General features: G+C 66.3%; 1 protein-coding gene across 2 annotated transcripts in view; it reads left to right on the forward strand.

The window, feature by feature from the left end:
• The window catches only part of LOC139277349 (plexin-A1-like), a 633908-nt gene extending 615211 nt beyond the window's left edge, over window positions 1-18697 (forward strand). For both annotated transcript variants that reach the window (XM_070895706.1, XM_070895705.1), the window contains exon 32: window positions 18536-18697. In XM_070895706.1, the coding sequence (XP_070751807.1) occupies window positions 18536-18631 (96 nt within the window). In that variant the 3' untranslated portion in view covers window positions 18632-18697. The remainder of the gene's footprint in view (window positions 1-18535) is intronic.
• Window positions 18698-19211: the final 514 nt, after the last annotated feature.

A 19211-nucleotide genomic window follows, 5' to 3' on the forward strand; every position in this document is an offset into this window, starting at 1 on the left:
CTCTCTCTCTCTCTCGCGCTCGGTCTCTCTCTCTCTCTCTCGCGCTCGGTCTCTCTCTCTCTCTCTCGCGCTCGGTCTCTCTCTCTCTCTCGCGCTCGGTCTCTCTCTCTCTCTCACGCTCGGTCTCTCATTCTCTCTCTCGCGCTCGGTCTCTCTCTCTCTCTCTCGCACTCGGTCTCTCTCGCGCTCGGTCTCTCTCGCGCTCGGTCTCTCTCTCTCTCTTTTGCGCTCGGTCTCTCTCTTGCGCTCGGTCTCTCTCTCTCTCGCGCTCGGTCTCTCGCGCTCGGTCTCTCTCTGTGCGCTCGGTCTCTCTGTGCGCTCGGTCTCTCTGTGCGCTCGGTCTCACTCTCTCTCTCGCGCTCGGTCTCTCTCTCGCGCTCGGTCTCTCTCTCTCTCTCTCGCGCTCGGTCTCTCTCTCTCTCTCTCTCGCGCTGTGTCTCTCGCTCGCTCTCGCGCTCGGTGTGTCTCTCTTTCTCGCTCTTGCGCTCGGTGTGTTTCTCGCTCGCGCTTGCGCTTGGTGTGTCTCTCTCTCTCGCGCTCGGTCTCTCTCTCTCTCGCGCTCGGTCTCTCTCTCTCTCTCTCTCTCTCGCGCTGTGTCTCTCGCTCGCTCTCGCGCTCGGTGTGTCTCTCGCTCGCGCTCGGTGTGTCTCTCTTTCTCGCTCTTGCGCTCGGTGTGTCTCTCGCTCGCGCTCGGGCTCGGTGTGTCTCTCGCTCGCGCTCGGGCTCGGTGTGTCTCTCGCTCGCGCTCGGGCTCGGTGTGTCTCTCGCTCGCGCTCGGTGTGTCTCTCGCTCGCGCTCGGGCTCGGTGTGTCTCTCGCTCGCGCTCGGGCTCGGTGTGTCTCTCGCTCGCGCTCGGGCTCGGTGTGTCTCTCGCTCGCGCTCGGGCTCGGTGCGTCTCTCGCTCGCGCTCGCGCTCGGTGCGTCTCTCGCTCGCGCTCGCGGTGTCTCTCGCTCGCGCTCGCGCTCGGTGTGTCTCTCGCTCGCGCTCGGTGTGTCTCTCGCTCGCGCTCGGTGTGTCTCTCGCTCGGTGTGTCTCGCGCTCGCGCTCGGTGTGTCTCGCGCTCGGTGTGTCTCGTGCTCGCGCTCGCGCTCGGTGTGTCTCGTGCTCGCGCTCGGTGTGTCTCGTGCTCGCGCTCGGTGTGTCTCGCGCTCGCGCTCGGTGTGTCTCGCGCTCGCGCTCGGTGTGTCTCGCGCTCGGTGTGTCTCTCGCTCGGTGTGTCTCGTGCTCGCGCTCGGTGTGTCTCGCGCTCGGTGTGTCTCGCTCGCGCTCGCGCTCGGTGTGTCGCTCGCGCTCGGTGTGTCTCGCTCGCGCTCGCGCTCGGTGTGTCTCTCGCTCGCGCTCGCGCTCGGTGTGTCTCTCGCTCGCGCTCGCGCTCGGTGTGTCTCTCGCTCGCGCTCGGGCTCGGTGTGTCTCTCGCTCGCGCTCGCGCTCGCGCTCGGTGTGTCTCTCGCTCGCGCTCGCGCTCGCGCTCGGTGTGTCTCTCGCTCGCGCTCGCGCTCGGTGTGTCGCTCGCGCTCGCGGTCGGTGTGTCTCTCGCTCGCGCTCGGTGTGTGTCTCGCTCGCGCTCGGTGTGTCTCTCGCTCGCGCTCGCGCTCGGTGTGTCTCTCGCTCGCGCTCGCGCTCGGTGTGTCTCTCGCTCGCGCTCGCGCTCGGTGTGTCTCTCGCTCGCGCTCGCGCTCGGTGTGTCTCTCGCTCGCGCTCGCGCTCGGTGTGTCTCGCGCTCGCGGTCGGTGTGTCTCTCGCTCGCGCTCGCGGTCGGTGTGTCTCTCGCTCGCGCTCGCGGTCGGTGTGTCTCTCGCTCGCGCTCGCGGTCGGTGTGTCTCTCGCTCGCGCTCGCGGTCGGTGTGTCTCTCGCTCGCGCTCGCGGTCGGTGTGTCTCTCGCTCGCGCTCGGTGTGTCTCTCGCTCGCGCTCGCGCTCGGTGTGTCTCGCGCTCGGTGTGTCTCGCGCTCGGTGTGTCTCGCGCTCGCGCTCGGTGTGTCTCGCGCTCGTGTCTCTCGCTCGCGCTCGCGCTCGGTGTGTCTCTCGCTCGCGCTCGCGCTCGGTGTGTCTCTCGCTCGCGCTCGCGCTCGGTGTGTCTCTCGCTCGCGCTCGCGCTCGGTGTGTCTCTCGCTCGCGCTCGCGCTCGGTGTGTCTCTCGCTCGCGCTCGCGCTCGGTGTGTCTCTCGCTCGCGCTCGCGCTCGGTGTGTCTCTCGCTCGCGCTCGCGCTCGGTGTGTCTCTCGCTCGCGCTCGCGCTCGGTGTGTCTCTCGCTCGCGCTCGCGCTCGGTGTGTCTCTCGCTCGCGCTCGCGCTCGGTGTGTCTCTCGCTCTCGCTCGCGCTCGCGCTCGGTGTGTCTCTCGCTCGCGCTCGCGCTCGGTGTGTCTCTCGCTCGCGCTCGGTGTGTCTCTCGCTCGCGCTCGGTGTGTCTCTCGCTCGCGCTCGGTGTGTCGCTCGCTCGCGCTCTCTCTGTCGTTCGCTCTCTCGCTCTCTCTGTCGCTCTCTCTGTCGCTCGCTCTCTCGCTCTCTCTGTCGCTCTCTCTCTCTGTCGCTCTCTCTCTCTGTCGCTCTCTCTCTCTGTCGCTCTCTCTCTCTGTCGCTCTCTCTCTCTGTCGCTCTCTCTCTCTGTCGCTCTCTCTCTCTGTCGCTCTCTCTCTCTCGCTCTCTCTCTCTCTTGCTCTCTCTCTCTCTCGCTCTCTCTGTCGCTCTCTCTGTCGCTCTCTCTCTCTCGCTCTCTCTCTCTCGCTCTCTCTCTCTCTCGCTCCCTCTCGCTCCCTCTCTCGCTCCCTCTCTCGCTCTCTCTCTCGCTCTCTCTCTCGCTCTCTCTGTCGCTCTCTCTCTCGCTCTCTCTGTCGCTCTCTCTGTCGCTCTCTCTGTCGCTCTCTCTGTCGCTCTCTCTGTCGCTCTCTCTGTCGCTCTCTCTCTCTCTCTCTCTCTCTCTCTCCTCTCTCGCTCTCTCTGTCCCTCTCTCGCTCTCTCTCTCGCTCTCTCTGTCGCTCTCTCTGTCGCTCTCTCTGTCGCTCTCTCTGTCGCTCTCTCTGTCGCTCTCTCTGTCGCTCTCTCTGTCGCTCTCTCTCTCTCTCTCGCTCCCTCTCTCGCTCTCTCTGTCCCTCTGTCGCTCTCTCTCTCGCTCTCTCTCTCTCTCCCTCTCTCGCTCTCTCTGTCCCTCTCTCGCTCTCTCTCTCGCTCTCTCTGTCGCTCTCTCTGTCGCTCTCTCTGTCGCTCTCTCTGTCGCTCTCTCTGTCGCTCTCTCTGTCGCTCTCTCTGTCGCTCTCTCTGTCGCTCTCTCTGTTGCTCTCTCTCTCTCTCTCGCTCCCTCTCTCGCTCTCTCTGTCCCTCTGTCGCTCTCTCTCTCGCTCTCTCTCTCGCTCTCTCTCTCGCTCTCTCTCTCGCTCTCTCTCTCGCTCTCTCTCTCGCTCTCTCTGTCCCTCTCTCTCTCTCTCGCGCTCGGTCTCTCGCGCTCGGTCTCTCTCTGTGCGCTCGGTCTCTCTGTGCGCTCGGTCTCTCTCTCTCGCGCTCGGTCTCTCTCTCTCGCGCTCGGTCTCTCTCTCTCTCTCGCGCTCGGTCTCTCTCTCTCTCTCGCGCTCGGTCTCTCTCGTGCTTGCACTCGGTGTGTCTCTCGCTCGCGCTCGGTGCGTCTCTCTTTCTCGCTCACGCTCGGTGCGTCTCTCGCTCGCGCTCGGGCTCGGTGCGTCTCTCGCTCGCGCTCGGGCTCGGTGCGTCTCTCGCTCGCGCTCGGTGCGTCGCTCGCACTCGGGCTCGGTGCGTCTCGCGCTCGGGCTCGGTGCGTCTCGCGCTCGGGCTCGGTGCGTCTCGCGCTCGCGCTCGGTGCGTCGCTCGCACTCGGGCTCGGTGCGTCTCGCGCTCGGGCTCGGTGCGTCTCTCGCTCGCGCTCGGTGCGTCGCTCGCACTCGGGCTCGGTGCGTCTCGCGCTCGGGCTCGGTGCGTCTCGCGCTCGGGCTCGGTGCGTCTCGCGCTCGCGCTCGGGCTCGGTGCGTCTCTCGCTCGCGCTCGGGCTCGGTGCGTCTCTCGCTCGCGCTCGCGCTCTGGGTGTCTCTCGCTCTTGCGCTCGGTGCGTCTCTCGCTCGCGCTCGGTGCGTCTCTCGCTCGCGCTCGGGCTCGGTGCGTCTCTCGCTCGCGCTCGGGCTAGGTGTGTCTCGCGCTCGGGGTGTCTCTCGCTCGCGCTCGGTGTGTCTCTCGCTCGCGCTCGCGCTCGGGGTGTCTCTCGCTCGCGCTCGCGCTCGGTGTGTCTCTCGCTCGCGGTGTCTCTCGCTCGCGCTCGCGCTCGGTGCGTCTCTCGCTCGCGCTCACGCTCGGGCTCGGTGCGTCGCTCGCGCTCGGGCTCGGTGCGTCTCTCGCTCGCGCTCGGGCTCGGTGCGTCTCTCGCTCGCGCTCGGGCTCGGTGCGTCTCTCGCTCGCGCTCGCGCTCGGTGCGTCTCGCGCTCGCGCTCGGTGCGTCTCTCGCTCGCGCTCGCGCTCGGTGCGTCTCGCGCTCGCGCTCGGTGTGTCTCGCGCTCGGTGTGTCTCTCGCTCGCGCTCGCGCTCGGTGTGTCTCGCGCTCGTGTCTCTCGCTCGCGCTCGCGCTCGGTGTGTCTCTCGCTCGCGCTCGGTGTGTCTCTCGCTCGTGCTCGGTGTGTCTCTCGCTCGCGCTCGCGCTCGGTGTGTCTCTCGCTCGCGCTCGGTGTGTCTCTCGCTCGCGCTCGGTGTGTCTCTCGCTCGCGCTCGCGCTCGGTGTGTCTCTCGCTCGCGCTCGCGCTCGGTGTGTCTCTCACTCGCGCTCGCGCTCGGTGTGTCTCTCGCTCGCGCTCGCGCTCGGTGTGTCTCTCGCTCGCGCTCGCGCTCGGTGTGTCTCGCGCTCGGTGTGTCTCGCGCTCGGTGTGTCTCGCGCTCGTGTCTCGCGCTCGGTGTGTCTCGCGCTCGTGTCTCGCGCTCGCGCTCGGTGTGTCTCGCGCTCGCGCTCGCGCTCGGTGTGTCTCTCGCTCGCGCTCGCGCTCGGTGTGTCTCTCGCTCGCGCTCGCGCTCGGTGTGTCTCTCGCTCGCGCTCGCGCTCGGTGTGTCTCTCGCTCGCGCTCGCGCTCGGTGTGTCTCTCGCTCGCGCTCGCGCTCGGTGTGTCTCTCGCTCGCGCTCGCGCTCGGTGTGTCTCTCGCTCGCGCTCGCGCTCGGTGTGTCTCTCGCTCGCGCTCGCGCTCGGTGTGTCTCTCGCTCGCGCTCGCGCTCGGTGTGTCTCTCGCTCGCGCTCGCGCTCGGTGTGTCTCTCGCTCGCGCTCGCGTTGTCGCTCGCTCGCGCTCTCTCTGTCGTTCGCTCTCTCGCTGTCTCTGTCGCTCTCTCTCTCGCTCTCTCTGTCGCTCGCTCTCTCGCTCTCTCTGTCGCTCTCTCTGTCGCTCTCTCTGTCGCTCTCTCTGTCGCTCTCTCTCTCTCTCGCTCTCTCTCTCTCTCGCTCTCTCGCTCTCTCGCTCTCTCTCGCTCCCTCTCTGTCGCTCTCTCTCTCGCTCTCTCTCTCGCTCTCTCTCTCGCTCTCTCTCTCTCGCTCTCTCTCTCTCTCGCTCCCTCTCTCGCTCTCTCTGTCGCTCTCTCTGTCGCTCTCTCTCTCGCTCCCTCTCGCTCCCTCTCTCGCTCTCTCTGTCCCTCTCTCGCTCTCTGTCGCTCTCTCTCTCGCTCTCTCTCTCGCTCTCTCTCTCGCTCTCTCTCTCGCTCTCTCTCTCGCTCTCTCTCTCGCTCTCTCTGTTGCTCTCTCTGTCCCTCTCTCTCTCTCTCTCTCTCTCGCGCTCGGTCTCTCGCGCTCGGTCTCTCTCTGTGCGCTCGGTCTCTCTGTGCGCTCGGTCTCTCTCGTGCTTGCACTCGGTGTGTCTCTCTTTCTCGCTCACGCTCAGTGTGTCTCTCGCTCGCGCTCGGGCTCGGTGCGTCTCTCGCTCGCGCTCGGTGCGTCTCTCGCTCGCGCTCGGGCTCGGTGCGTCTCTCGCTCGCGCTCGGTGCGTCTCTCGCTCGCGCTCGGGCTCGGTGCGTCTCTCGCTCGCGCTCGGGCTCGGTGCGTCTCTCGCTCGTGCTCGCGCTCAGGGTGTCTCTCGCTCTTGCGCTCGGTGCGTCTCTCGCTCGCGCTCGCGCTCGGTGTGTCTCTCGCTCTTGCGCTCGGGGTGTCTCTCGCTCGCGCTCGCGCTCAGGGTGTCTCTCGCTCTTGCGCTCGGGGTGTCTCTCGCTCGCGCTCGCGCTCGGTGTGTCTCTCGCTCGCGGTGTCTCGCGCTCGCGGTGTCTCTCGCTCGCGCTCGCGCTCGGTGTGTCTCTCGCTCGCGCTCGCGCTCGGTGTGTCTCTCGCTCGCGCTCGGTGTGTCTCTCGCTCGCGCTCGCGCTCGGTGTGTCTCTCGCTCGCGCTCGCGCTCGGTGTGTCTCTCGCTCGCGCTCGCGCTCGGTGTGTCTCTCGCTCGCGCTCGCGCTCGGTGTGTCTCTCGCTCGCGCTCGGTGTGTCTCTCGCTCGCGCTCGCGCTCGGTGTGTCTCTCGCTCGCGCTCGCGCTCGGTGTGTCTCGCGCTCGCGCTCGGTGTGTCTCGCGCTCGCGCGCGGTGTCTCTCGCTCGCGCTCGGTGTGTCTCTCGCTCGCGCTCGCGCTCGGTGTGTCTCTCGCTCGCGCTCGCGCTCGGTGTGTCTCTCGCTCGCGCTCGCGCTCGGTGTGTCTCTCGCTCGCGCTCGCGCTCGGTGTGTCTCTCGCTCGCGCTCTCGCTCGCGCTCGGTGTGTCCCTCGCTCTCGCTCTCGCTCGCGCTCGGTGTGTCCCTCGCTCTCGCTCTCGCTCGCGCTCGGTGTGTCCCTCGCTCTCGTTCTCGCTCGCGCTCGGTGTGTCCCTCGCTCTCGCTCTCGCTCGCGCTCGGTGTGTCCCTCGCTCGCGCTCGCGCTCGGTGTGTCCCTCGCTCGCGCTCGCGCTCGGTGTGTCCCTCGCTCGCGCTCGCGCTCGGTGTGTCCCTCGCTCGCGCTCGCGCTCGGTGTGTCCCTCGCTCGCGCTCGCGCTCGGTGTGTCCCTCGCTCGCGCTCGCGCTCGGTGTGTCCCTCGCTCGCGCTCGCGCTCGGTGTGTCCCTCGCTCGCGCTCGCGCTCGGTGTGTCCCTCGCTCGCGCTCGCGCTCGGTGTGTCCCTCGCTCGCGCTCGCGCTCGGTGTGTCCCTCGCTCGCGCTCGCGCTCGGTGTGTCCCTCGCTCGCGCTCGCGCTCGGTGTGTCCCTCGCTCGCGCTCGCGCTCGGTGTGTCCCTCGCTCGCGCTCGCGCTCGGTGTGTCCCTCGCTCGCGCTCGCGCTCGGTGTGTCCCTCGCTCGCGCTCGCGCTCGGTGTGTCCCTCGCTCGCGCTCGCGCTCGGTGTGTCCCTCGCTCGCGCTCGCGCTCGGTGTGTCCCTCGCTCGCGCTCGGTGTGTCCCTCGCTCGCGCTCGGTGTGTCCCTCGCTCGCGCTCGGTGTGTCGCTCGCTCGCGCACGCGCTCGGTGTGTCGCTCGCTCGCGCTCGCGCTCGGTGTGTCTCTCGCTCTCGCTCTCTCTGTCGCTCGCTCTCTCGCTCTCGCTCTCTCTGTCGCTCTCTCTCTCGCTCTCTCTGTCGCTCTCTCTGTCGCTCTCGCTCTCTGTCGCTCTCACTCTCTCTGTCGCTCTCTCTCTCGCTCTCTCTCGCTCTCTCTCGCTCCCTCTCTCGCTCTCTCTGTCCCTCTCTCGCTCTCTCTCTCTCTCTCTCTCTCTCTCTCTCTGTCGCTCTCTCTGTCGCTCTCTCTGTCGCTCTCTCTGTCGCTCTCTCTGTCGCTCTCTCTGTCGCTCTCTCTGTCGCTCTCTCTGTCGCTCTCTCTGTCGCTCTCTCGCTCCCTCTCTCGCTCCCTCTCTCGCTCCCTCTCTCGCTCCCTCTCTCGCTCCCTCTCTCGCTCCCTCTCTCGCTCTCTCTCTGTTGCTCTCTCTGTCCCTCTCTCTCTCTCTCTCTTGCGCTCAGTCTCTCTCGCGTGCGGCGTGTCGCTCGTTCGCGCGCTCAGTGTGCCGCTGGCTGGCTCGTTCTCTAGCTCGCCCGCATTGTCTCTTGCTCGCCCGCCCTCTCTCTCGCTCCGTGTGCCTCTCTCGCTCGCTCCTTCGCTCCGTGCGCCTCTCTCACTCTCTCGCTCCGTGCGCCTCTCTCGCTCTTTCTCTCTCTCTCGCTTCGTGCGTGTCTCTCGCTCCCTGCGCTTATCTCGCTTTCTCTCTCTCTCTCTCTCGCTCCATGCGCCCCTCTCGCTCGCCCTCTCGCTCCGTGCAGCTCTCTCGCTCGCTCTCTTCTTGCTCCGTGCAGCATCTCGCTCGCTCTCTCTCTCGCTCGCGCTCTCTCTCGCTCCGTGAGCCTCTCTCGCTCGCTCTCTCTCTCGCTCCGTGCGCCTCTCTCGCTCGCGCTCTCTCTCGCTCCGTGCGCCTCTCTCTCTCGCTCTCTCTCTCGCTCCGTGCGCCTCTCTCGCTCGCTCTCTCTCTCTCGCTCCGTGCGCCTCTCTCGCTCGCTCTCTCTCTCTCGCTCCGTGCGCCTCTCTCGCTTGCTCTCTCTCTCTCGCTCCGTGCGCCTCTCTCGCTCGCTCGCTCTCTCGCTCCGTGCGCCTCTCGCTCGCTCGCTCTCTCGATCCGTGCGCCTCTCTCGCTCGCTCGCTCTCGCGCTCCGTGCACCTCTCTCGCTCGCTCTCGCGCTCCGTGTGCGCCTCTCGCTCGCTCGCTCTCTCGCTCCGTGCGCCTCTCTCGCTCGCTCGCTCTCTCGATCCGTGCGCCTCTCTCGCTCGCTCGCTCTCTCGCTCCGTGCGCCTCTCTCGCTCCGTGCGCCTTTCTCGCTCCGTGCGCCTCTCTCGCTCTCTCGCTCCGTGCGCCTTTCTCGCTCGCTCGCTCTCTCGCTCCGTGCGCCTTTCTCGCTCGCTCGCTCTCTCGCTCCGTGCGCCTTTCTCGCTCGCTCGCTCTCTCGCTCCGTGCGCCTCTCTCGCTCGCTCTCTCTCTCGCTCCGTGCGCCTCTCTCGCTCGCTCTCTCTCGCTCCGTGCGCCCCTCTCGCTCGCGCTCTCTCTCGCTCCGTGCGCCTCTCTCTCTCGCTCTCTCTCTCGCTCCGTGCGCCTCTCTCGCTCGCTCTCTCTCTCTCGCTCCGTGCGCCTCTCTCGCTCGCTCTCTCTCTCTCGCTCCGTGCGCCTCTCTCGCTCGCTCTCTCTCTCTCTCTCTCGCTCCGTGCGCCTCTCTCGCTCGCTCGCTCTCTCGATCCGTGCGCCTCTCTCGCTCGCCTGCTCGCTCTCTCGCTCCGTGCGCCTCTCTCGCTCGCTCGCTCTCTCGCTCTCTCGCTCCGTGCGCCTCTCTCGCTCGCTCGCTCCCTCGCTCCGTGCGCCTCTCTCGCTCGCTCGCTCTCTCGCTCCGTGCGCCTCTCTCGCTCGCTCGCTCGCTCTCTCGCTCCGTGCGCCTCTCTCGCTCCGTGCGCCTTTCTCGCTCCGTGCGCCTCTCTCGCTCTCTCGCTCCGTGCGCCTTTCTCGCTCGCTCGCTCTCTCGCTCCGTGCGCCTTTCTCGCTCGCTCGCTCTCTCGCTCCGTGCGCCCCTCTCGCTCGCGCTTTCTCTCGCTCCGTGCGCCTCTCTCGCTCGCTCTCTCTCTCTCGCTCCGTGCGCCTCTCTCGCTCGCTCGCTCTCTCGCTCCGTGCGCCTTTCTCGCTCGCTCGCTCTCTCGCTCCGTGCGCCTTTCTCGCTCGCTCGCTCTCTCGCTCCGTGCGCCCCTCTCGCTCGCGCTTTCTCTCGCTCCGTGCGCCTCGCTCGCTCGCTCTCTCTCTCTCGCTCGCTCCGTGCGCCTCTCTCTCGCTCGCTCTCTCGCTCCGTGCGCGCCTCTCGCTCGCTCGCTCTCTCGCTCCGTGCGCCTCTCGCTCGCTCGCCCTCTCGATCCGTGCGCCTCTCTCGCTCGCTCGCTCTCTCGCTCCGTGCGCCTCTCTCGCTCGCTCGCTCTCTCGCTCCGTGCGCCTCTCTCGCTCGCTCGCTCTCTCGCTCCGTGCGCCTCTCTCGCTCGCTCTCTCGCTCCGTGCGCCTCTCTCGCTCGCTCGCTCTCTCGCTCCGTGCGCCTCTCTCGCTCGCTCGCTCTCTCGCTCCGTGCGCCTTTCTCGCTCGCTCGCTCTCTCGCTCCGTGCGCCTTTCTCGCTCGCTCGCTCTCTCGCTCCGTGCGCCCCTCTCGCTCGCGCTCTCTCTCGCTCCGTGCGCCTCTCTCGCTCGCTCTCTCTCTCTCGCTCCGTGCGCCTCTCTCGCTCGCTCTCTCTCTCTCGCTCCGTGCGCCTCTCTCGCTCGCTCTCTCTCTCTCGCTCCGTGCGCCTCTCTCGCTCGCTCTCTCTCTCTCTCGCTCCGTGCGCCTCTCTCGCTCGCTCGCTCTCTCGCTCCGTGCGCCTCTCTCGCTCGCTCGCTCTCTCGCTCCGTGCGCCTCACTCGCTCGCTCGCTCTCTTGCTCCGTGCGCGCCTCTCGCTCGCTCGCTCTCTCGCTCCGTGCGCGCCTCTCGCTCCGTGCGCCTCGCTCGCTCGCTCTCTCGCTCCGTGCGCCTCTCTCGCTTTCTCGCTCCGTGCGCCTCTCTCGCTCGCTCGCTCTCTCGCTCCGTGCGCCTCTCTCGCTCGCTCGCTCTCTCGCTCCGTGCGCCTCGCTCGCTCTCTCGCTCCGTGCGCCTCTCTCGCTCCGTGCGCCTCTCTCGCTCGCTCTCTCGCTCCGTGCGCCTCTCTCGCTCGCTCTCTCGCTCCGTGCGCCTCTCTCGCTCGCTCTCTCGCTCCGTGCGCCTCTCTCGCTCGCTCTCTCGCTCCGTGCGCCTCTCTCGCTCGCTCTCTCGCTCCGTGCGCCTCTCGCTCGCTCTCTCGCTCCGTGCGCGCCTCTCGCTCGCTCTCTCGCTCCGTGCGCGCCTCTCGCTCGCTCTCTCGCTCCGTGCGCGCCTCTCGCTCGCTCTCTCGCTCCGTGCGCGCCTCTCGCTCGCTCTCTCGCTCCGTGCGCCTCTCTCGCTCCGTGCGCCTCTCTCGCTCGCTCGCTCCGTGCGCCTCTCTCGCTCGCTCGCTCTCTCGCTCCGTGCGCCTCGCTCGCTCTCTCGCTCGCTCTCTCGCTCCGTGCGCCTCTCTCGCTCGCTCTCTCGCTCCGTGCGCGCCTCTCGCTCGCTCTCTCGCTCCGTGCGCCTCTCTCGCTCGCTCTCTCGCTCCGTGCGCGCCTCTCGCTCGCTCTCTCGCTCCGTGCGCCTCTCTCGCTCGCTCTCTCGCTCCGTGCGCCTCTCTCGCTCGCTCGCTCTCTCGCTCCGTGCGCCTCTCTCGCTCGCTCGCTCTCTCGCTCCGTGCGCCACTCTCGCTCGCTCGCTCTCTCGCTCCGTGCGCCTCTCTCGCTCCGTGCACCTTGCTCTCTCGCTCCGTGCGCCTCGCTCGCTCTCTCGCTTGCTCAATCGCTCCGTGCGCCTCTCTCGCTCGCTCTCTCGCTCCGTGCGCGCCTCTCGCTCGCTCTCTCGCTCCGTGCGCCTCTCTCGCTCGCTCTCTCGCTCCGTGCGCCTCTCTCGCTCGCTCCGTGCGCCTCTCTCGCTCCGTGCGCCTCTCTCGCTCGCTCGCTCTCTCGCTCCGTGCGCCTCTCTCGCTCCGTGCACCTTGCTCTCTCGCTCCGTGCGCCTCTCTCGCTCCGTGCGCCTCGCTCTCTCGCTCCGTGCGCCTCTCTCGCTCCGTGCGCCTCGCTTTCTCGCTCCGTGCGCCCCTCTCGCTCGCTTTCTCGCTCCGTGCGCCTCTCTCGCTCGCTTTCTCGCTCCGTGCGCCTCGCTCGCTCGCTCTCTTGCTCCGTGCGCCTCTCGCTCCGTGCGCCTCTCTCGCTCGCTCTCTCGCTCCGTGCGCCTCTCTCGCTCGCTCTCTCGCTCCGTGCGCGCCTCTCGCTCGCTCTCTCGCTCCGTGCGCGCCTCTCGCTCGCTCTCTCGCTCCGTGCGCGCCTCTCGCTCGCTCTCTCGCTCCGTGCGCGCCTCTCGCTCGCTCTCTCGCTCCGTGCGCGCCTCTCGCTCGCTCTCTCGCTCCGTGCGCGCCTCTCGCTCGCTCTCTCGCTCCGTGCGCGCCTCTCGCTCGCTCTCTCGCTCCGTGCGCGCCTCTCGCTCGCTCTCTCGCTCCGTGCGCCTCTCTCGCTCTCTCGCTCCGTGCGCCTCTCTCGCTCTCTCGCTCCGTGCGCCTCTCTCGCTCGCTCGCTCTCTCGCTCCGTGCGCCTCGCTCGCTCTCTCGCTTGCTCTCTCGCTCCGTGCGCCTCTCTCGCTCGCTCTCTCGCTCCGTGCGCGCCTCTCGCTCGCTCTCTCGCTCCGTGCGCCTCTCTCGCTCGCTCTCTCGCTCCGTGCGCGCCTCTCGCTCGCTCTCTCGCTCCGTGCGCCTCTCTCGCTCGCTCTCTCGCTCCGTGCGCCTCTCTCGCTCGCTCGCTCTCTCGCTCCGTGCGCCTCTCTCGCTCGCTCGCTCTCTCGCTCCGTGCGCCTCGCTCGCTCTCTCGCTTGCTCAATCGCTCCGTGCGCCTCTCTCGCTCGCTCTCTCGCTCCGTGCGCGCCTCTCGCTCGCTCTCTCGCTCCGTGCGCCTCTCTCGCTCGCTCTCTCGCTCCGTGCGCCTCTCTCGCTCGCTCGCTCTCTCGCTCCGTGCGCCTCTCTCGCTCGCTCGCTCTCTCGCTCCGTGCGCCTCTCTCGCTCCGTGCGCCTCTCTCGCTCCGTGCGCCTCTCTCGCTCGCTCGCTCTCTCGCTCCGTGCGCCTCTCTCGCTCCGTGCACCTTGCTCTCTCGCTCCGTGCACCTTGCTCTCTCGCTCCGTGCGCCTCGCTCTCTCGCTCCGTGCGCCTCGCTCTCTCGCTCCGTGCGCCTCTCTCGCTCCGTGCGCCTCGCTTTCTCGCTCCGTGCGCCCCTCTCGCTCGCTTTCTCGCTCCGTGCGCCTCTCTCGCTCGCTTTCTCGCTCCGTGCGCCTCGCTCGCTCGCTCTCTTGCTCCGTGCGCCTCTCTCGCTCCGTGCGCCTCTCTCGCTCGCTCTCTCGCTCCGTGCGCCTCTCTCGCTCGCTCTCTCGCTCCGTGCGCCTCTCTCGCTCGCTCTCTCGCTCCGTGCGCCTCTCTCGCTCGCTCTCTCGCTCCGTGCGCCTCTCTCGCTCGCTCTCTCGCTCCGTGCGCCTCTCTCGCTCGCTCTCTCGCTCCGTGCGCCTCTCTCGCTCGCTCTCTCGCTCCGTGCGCCTCTCTCGCTCGCTCTCTCGCTCCGTGCGCCTCTCTCGCTCGCTCTCTCGCTCCGTGCGCCTCTCTCGCTCGCTCTCTCGCTCCGTGCGCCTCTCTCGCTCGCTCGCTCTCTCGCTCCGTGCGCCTCTCTCGCTCCGTGCGCCTCTCTCGCTCGCTCGCTCTCTCGCTCCGTGCGCCACTCTCGCTCCGTGCGCGCCTCTCGCTCGCTCGCTCTCTCGCTCCGTGCGCGCCTCTCTCGCTCGCTCGCTCTCTCGCTCCGTGCGCCTCTCTCGCTCGCTCGCTCTCTCGCTCCGTGCGCCTCTCTCGCTCGCTCGCTCTCTCGCTCCGTGCGCCTCTCTCGCTCGCTCGCTCTCTCGCTCCGTGCGCCTCTCTCGCTCGCTCGCTCTCTCGCTCCGTGCGCCTCTCTCGCTCGCTCGCTCTCTCGCTCCGTGCGCCTCTCTCGCTCGCTCGCTCTCTCGCTCCGTGCGCCTCTCTCGCTCGCTCGCTCTCTCGCTCCGTGCGCCTCTCTCGCTCGCTCGCTCTCTCGCTCCGTGCGCCTCTCTCGCTCGCTCGCTCTCTCGCTCCGTGCGCCTCTCTCGCTCGCTCGCTCTCTCGCTCCGTGCGCCTCTCTCGCTCGCTCGCTCTCTCGCTCCGTGCGCCTCTCTCGCTCGCTCGCTCTCTCGCTCCGTGCGCCTCTCTCGCTCGCTCGCTCTCTCGCTCCGTGCGCCTCTCTCGCTCGCTCGCTCTCTCGCTCCGTGCGCCTCTCTCGCTCGCTCTCTCGCTCCGTGCGCGCCTCTCGCTCGCTCGCTCTCTCGCTCCGTGCGCCTCTCTCGCTCGCTCGCTCTCTCGCTCCGTGCGCCTCTCTCGCTCGCTCGCTCTCTCGCTCCGTGCGCCTCTCTCGCTCGCTCGCTCTCTCGCTCCGTGCGCCTCTCTCGCTCGCTCGCTCTCTCGCTCCGTGCGCCTCTCTCGCTCGCTCGCTCTCTCGCTCCGTGCGCCTCTCTCGCTCTCTCGCTCCGTGCGCCTCGCTCGCTCTCGCTCCGTGCGCGCCTCTCGCTCGCTCGCGCTCTCGCTCCGTGCGCCTCTCTCGCTCTCTCGCTCCGTGCGCCTCTCTCGCTCGCTCTCTCGCTCCGTGCGCCTCTCTCGCTCGCTCTCTCGCTCCGTGCGCGCCTCTCGCTCGCTCTCTCGCTCCGTGCGCGCCTCTCGCTCGCTCTCTCGCTCCGTGCGCGCCTCTCGCTCGCTCTCTCGCTCCGTGCGCCTCTCTCGCTCCGTGCGCGCCTCTCGCTCTCTCGCTCCGTGCGCCTCTCTCGCTCTCTCGCTCCGTGCGCCTCTCTCGCTTGCTCGCTCCGTGCGCCTCGCTCGCTCGCTCTCTCGCTCCGTGCGCCTCGCTCGCTCTCTCGCTTGCTCAATCGCTCCGTGCGCCTCTCTCGCTCGCTCTCTCGCTCCGTGCGCGCCTCTCGCTCGCTCTCTCGCTCCGTGCGCCTCTCTCGCTCGCTCTCTCGCTCCGTGCGCCTCTCTCGCTCGCTCGCTCTCTCGCTCCGTGCGCCTCTCTCGCTCGCTCGCTCTCTCGCTCCGTGCGCCTCTCTCGCTCGCTCTCTCGCTCCGTGCGCCTCTCTCGCTCGCTCGCTCTCTCGCTCCGTGCGCCTCTCTCGCTCGCTCGCTCTCTCGCTCCGTGCGCCTCTCTCGCTCCGTGCGCCTCTCTCGCTCGCTCGCTCTCTCGCTCCGTGCGCCTCTCTCGCTCCGTGCACCTTGCTCTCTCGCTCCGTGCGCCTCTCTCGCTCCGTGCGCCTCGCTCTCTCGCTCCGTGCGCCTCTCTCGCTCCGTGCGCCTCGCTTTCTCGCTCCGTGCGCCCCTCTCGCTCGCTTTCTCGCTCCGTGCGCCTCTCTCGCTCGCTTTCTCGCTCCGTGCGCCTCGCTCGCTCGCTCTCTTGCTCCGTGCGCCTCTCTCGCTCCGTGCGCCTCTCTCGCTCGCTCTCTCGCTCCGTGCGCCTCTCTCGCTCGCTCTCTCGCTCCGTGCGCCTCTCTCGCTCGCTCTCTCGCTCCGTGCGCCTCTCTCGCTCGCTCTCTCGCTCCGTGCGCCTCTCTCGCTCGCTCTCTCGCTCCGTGCGCCTCTCTCGCTCGCTCTCTCGCTCCGTGCGCCTCTCTCGCTCGCTCGCTCCGTGCGCCTCTCTCGCTCCGTGCGCGCCTCTCGCTCGCTCGCTCTCTCGCTCCGTGCGCCACTCTCGCTCCGTGCGCGCCTCTCGCTCGCTCGCTCGCTCTCTCGCTCCGTGCGCGCCTCTCGCTCGCTCGCTCTCTCGCTCCGTGCGCCTCTCTCGCTCGCTCGCTCTCTCGCTCCGTGCGCCTCTCTCGCTCGCTCGCTCTCTCGCTCCGTGCGCCTCTCTCGCTCGCTCGCTCTCTCGCTCCGTGCGCCTCTCTCGCTCGCTCGCTCTCTCGCTCCGTGCGCCTCTCTCGCTCGCTCGCTCTCTCGCTCCGTGCGCTTCTCTCGCTCGCTCGCTCTCTCGCTCCGTGCGCCTCTCTCGCTCGCTCGCTCTCTCGCTCCGTGCGCCTCTCTCGCTCGCTCGCTCTCTCGCTCCGTGCGCCTCTCTCGCTCGCTCGCTCTCTCGCTCCGTGCGCCTCGCTCGCTCTCGCTCCGTGCGCGCCTCTCTCGCTCCGTGCGCCTCTCTCGCTCTCTCGCTCCGTGCGCCTCTCTCGCTCCGTGCGCGCCTCTCGCTCTCTCGCTCCGTGCGCCTCTCTCGCTCCGTGCGCCTCTCTCGCTCCGTGCGCCTCTCTCGCTCGCTCTCTCGCTCCGTGCGCCTCTCTCTCTCGCTCCGTGCGCCTCGCTCGCTCTCTCGCTCCGTGCGCCTCTCTCGCTCGCTCGCTCTCTCGCTCCGTGCGCCTCTCTCGCTCGCTCGCTCTCTCGCTCCGTGCGCCTCTCTCGCTCGCTCGCTCTCTCGCTCCGTGCGCCTCTCTCGCTCGCTCGCTCTCTCGCTCCGTGCGCCTCTCTCGCTCGCTCGCTCTCTCGCTCCGTGCGCCTCTCTCGCTCGCTCGCTCTCTCGCTCCGTGCGCCTCTCTCGCTCGCTCGCTCTCTCGCTCCGTGCGCCTCTCTCGCTCGCTCGCTCTCTCGCTCCGTGCGCCTCGCTCGCTCGCTCGCTCTCTCGCTCCGTGCGCCTCGCTCGCTCGCTCGCTCTCTCGCTCCGTGCGCCTCGCTCGCTCGCTCTCTCGCTCCGTGCGCCTCTCTCACTCGCTCGCTCTCTCGCTCCGTGCGCGCCTCTCGCTCGCTCTTTCCGTGCGCCCCTCTCGCTCGTTCGCTCGCGCTCTCCCTGTGCCTCTCGCTCTCTCGTGCTCGCTCTCTCTCGGTCTATGTATCTGTGTCTTGGACCTTCTCCTTGGTTTCTCAGCCACCACACAACTTCAGCATCTCAACCTGTTTTTCAAATCCCTCCATGGCCTCACTCCTTCCTATCTCTGTAATCTCCTCCAGCACCACAACCCCCCCCCCCCCCCTCCCCTGCCGAGATGTCTGCGCTCCTCTAATTCTGCTCTCCTGAGCATCCCTGATTATAATCGCTCCACCATCGGTGGCCGTGCCTTCAGCTGCCTGGGGCCCCAAGCTCTGGAACTCCCTGCCTAAACCTCTCCGCCTCTCTCTCCTCTTTAAAACCAACCTAGTCCCCTGCCCTAATTTCTCCTTATGTGGCTCGGTGTCAGATTGTGTTTGATATACGTCCCTCTGAAGCACCCTGGGACGTTTTACAACGTTAAAGGCGCTATCTAAAGGCAGGTTGTTGCTGGTTTTGTCTCATTTCCAGCATTTTTCGGGTTTTCCCTTTCACAAAAGGAGGGCCCCGCGCATAATCTTTACACGGAGTCTGGCATTAATCTGAGGCAGCAGTGTGGAGACACTGTTTGTCTGTCTGAGGCAGAACCCGCGGAGCTATCGATGCAGACTCCTGACTGCTGGAAGCAGTCTCAATTACGCTGATGCTAAATGCAATGAAATGGTTAATAAAACTCCCATTCTTCTGACTGATCGCAGGCTTGACAACCATTAGGTGTTTAATTGGCAGCCCACCCCAGCAGCAGCCCGCGACCTGTTTTAGCAGTTTGAAATATTGAGCTGCGCAGTGCCCTCAGTTGGATCTTGCGCTGGTCAGGGGAGAAGTTCTGCACTGCGTCACTCACACAAGTCGGCTGGGTGGTGGGGGCGGGGGGGGGGGGGGGGGAGGGGAGGGGAGGGGAGGGGAGGGACGTTACACATTCGCAGGGCGTTATCCCGAACTTATGGCTGCTTCAGAGACGCCCGTGACCTCTGAATTAGCTCTGGGTGACCCTCGCTTCAGTAAGTGAAGCTATTCACTATCTTGTTCAGCATTGCCGCTGTGAATTTCTCTCGTTTTCTCTCTGCTTCTTCCTGATTTGTCAATTGCAGTGCTGATGACAGGCAAAGAAAAGAGAGAGACTTGCATTTATATAGCACTTCGGGATGTCCCAAAGCACTTTACAGCCAATGAAGCACTTTTTGGAGTGTGTCGTCACTGTTGTAATGTAGGAAACGCGGCAAATTGCGCAGCAAGCTCCCACAAACAGCAATGTGATAATGGCCAGATAATCTGGGTTTTTTTTTACTGATGTTGGTTGAGGGATAAATATTGGCCCCAGGACACCGGGGATAACTCCCCTGCTCCTCTTTCAACTAGTGCCATGGGATCTTTTACATTCACCTGAGAGAGCAGACGGGGCCTCAGTTAACGTCTCATCCGAAAAACGGTACCTCTGACAGTGCAGCACTCCCTCTGGGAGTGTCAGCCTAGATTTTGTGCTCAAGTCTCTGAAGTGGGATTTGATCCCACAACCTTCAGTGTCACTCACAGGTGAAGGGTAAAATATCCCATGGCCCTATTTTGGAGAAGAGCAGGGAAGTTCTCACCGGTGTCCTGGGACCAATATTTATCCCTCAATCAACATTAAAAAAAACCCAGATTATCTGGTCATTATCACATTGCTGTTTGTGGGAGCTTGCTGTGCGCAAATTGGCTGCGTGTTTCCTACATTACAACAGTGACTACACTCCAAAAGTACTTCATTGGCTGTAAAACGCGCTGAGAAGTCTGGTGGTCGTGAAAGGCGCTATAGAAATGCAAGTCTTTTCCTTCTGACTCGGAGGCATGAGTGCTTCCCTCTGAACCACGGCTGGCACACAGCGAAAATAAAGCGAATGGTTCTCCAGGCGTACCAATGAATGATTTCCCCCTTTGTGGCGGGGGGGGGGTGGGTTTGCAGGGAGGAGAGGGAAGAAGGTGGTTCAGAAAATCAAAATGGCTGCATTTGCAAATGGTAGTCGTTGCCGTGGCGATGGGGTGGATGGGAGGGTCAGCTTTTTAAAACTTTTTCCAGAGTTTTATTTCTCCCATTCTCCTTAAATATTCCTTTGTTTCCTCTTCTCATCCCCTTTTTTAGATCTTGTCGACTCTGGAGAAGGACGAGCAAGCGAGGAGGCAGCGACTGAGGAGTAAGCTGGAGCAAGTGATCGATGCCATGGCCTGCAGCAGCTGAGGAACCAGCCTGGGGGAGGAAAGCGGGGGGGCGGGGGGAAGAGACTCGGTTGACATCCAGCTCCTTGAAGACTGACTGACTGAGTGTGTGGGTGTGTGCGTGTGCGCGGGGCAGTGGAGTGGAGGGCGGGGGTCGGGGGGGGGGGGCGGAAGGGTGGGTGTGCGCGGGAGAGAAATATGAATCGAGCAGTGTGCACGTTGAGTCCATCGCGCGAGGCGGCGCCACGGGTTTCCGTGTTCGCCGAATTCCAACCCCTCCGGCCGCGTGGCGCGCGGGTCATGTGACCGGGGGTGGGCGCGCGCGGTGGCGAAGGGGACCTGGTGTCGATGAGACGCTGGGACGTATAAACCGGTCTGCTGTTCCCTCTGGTCTCCTAACAGTTAGTGTTACTGCTAAAATTTGCACAATTTACAATATATTAAAAAAAGGAGGAAGAAAAAAAAAATGAAAAAAAAAGAGAAGTGTTTCCACTTTTAAAAGATTGATATAGAAATAAGTTCCATGAGCTTTGATATGATATTTCCACAAGGTTGTATTCTGTGCCATTGTTTTTATTTGAATGTTCTTTAGTGAAATACTT

The sequence above is a fragment of the Pristiophorus japonicus genome, chromosome 12, assembly GCF_044704955.1.
Source record: "Pristiophorus japonicus isolate sPriJap1 chromosome 12, sPriJap1.hap1, whole genome shotgun sequence".
Lineage (NCBI taxonomy): Eukaryota > Metazoa > Chordata > Chondrichthyes > Pristiophoridae > Pristiophorus > Pristiophorus japonicus.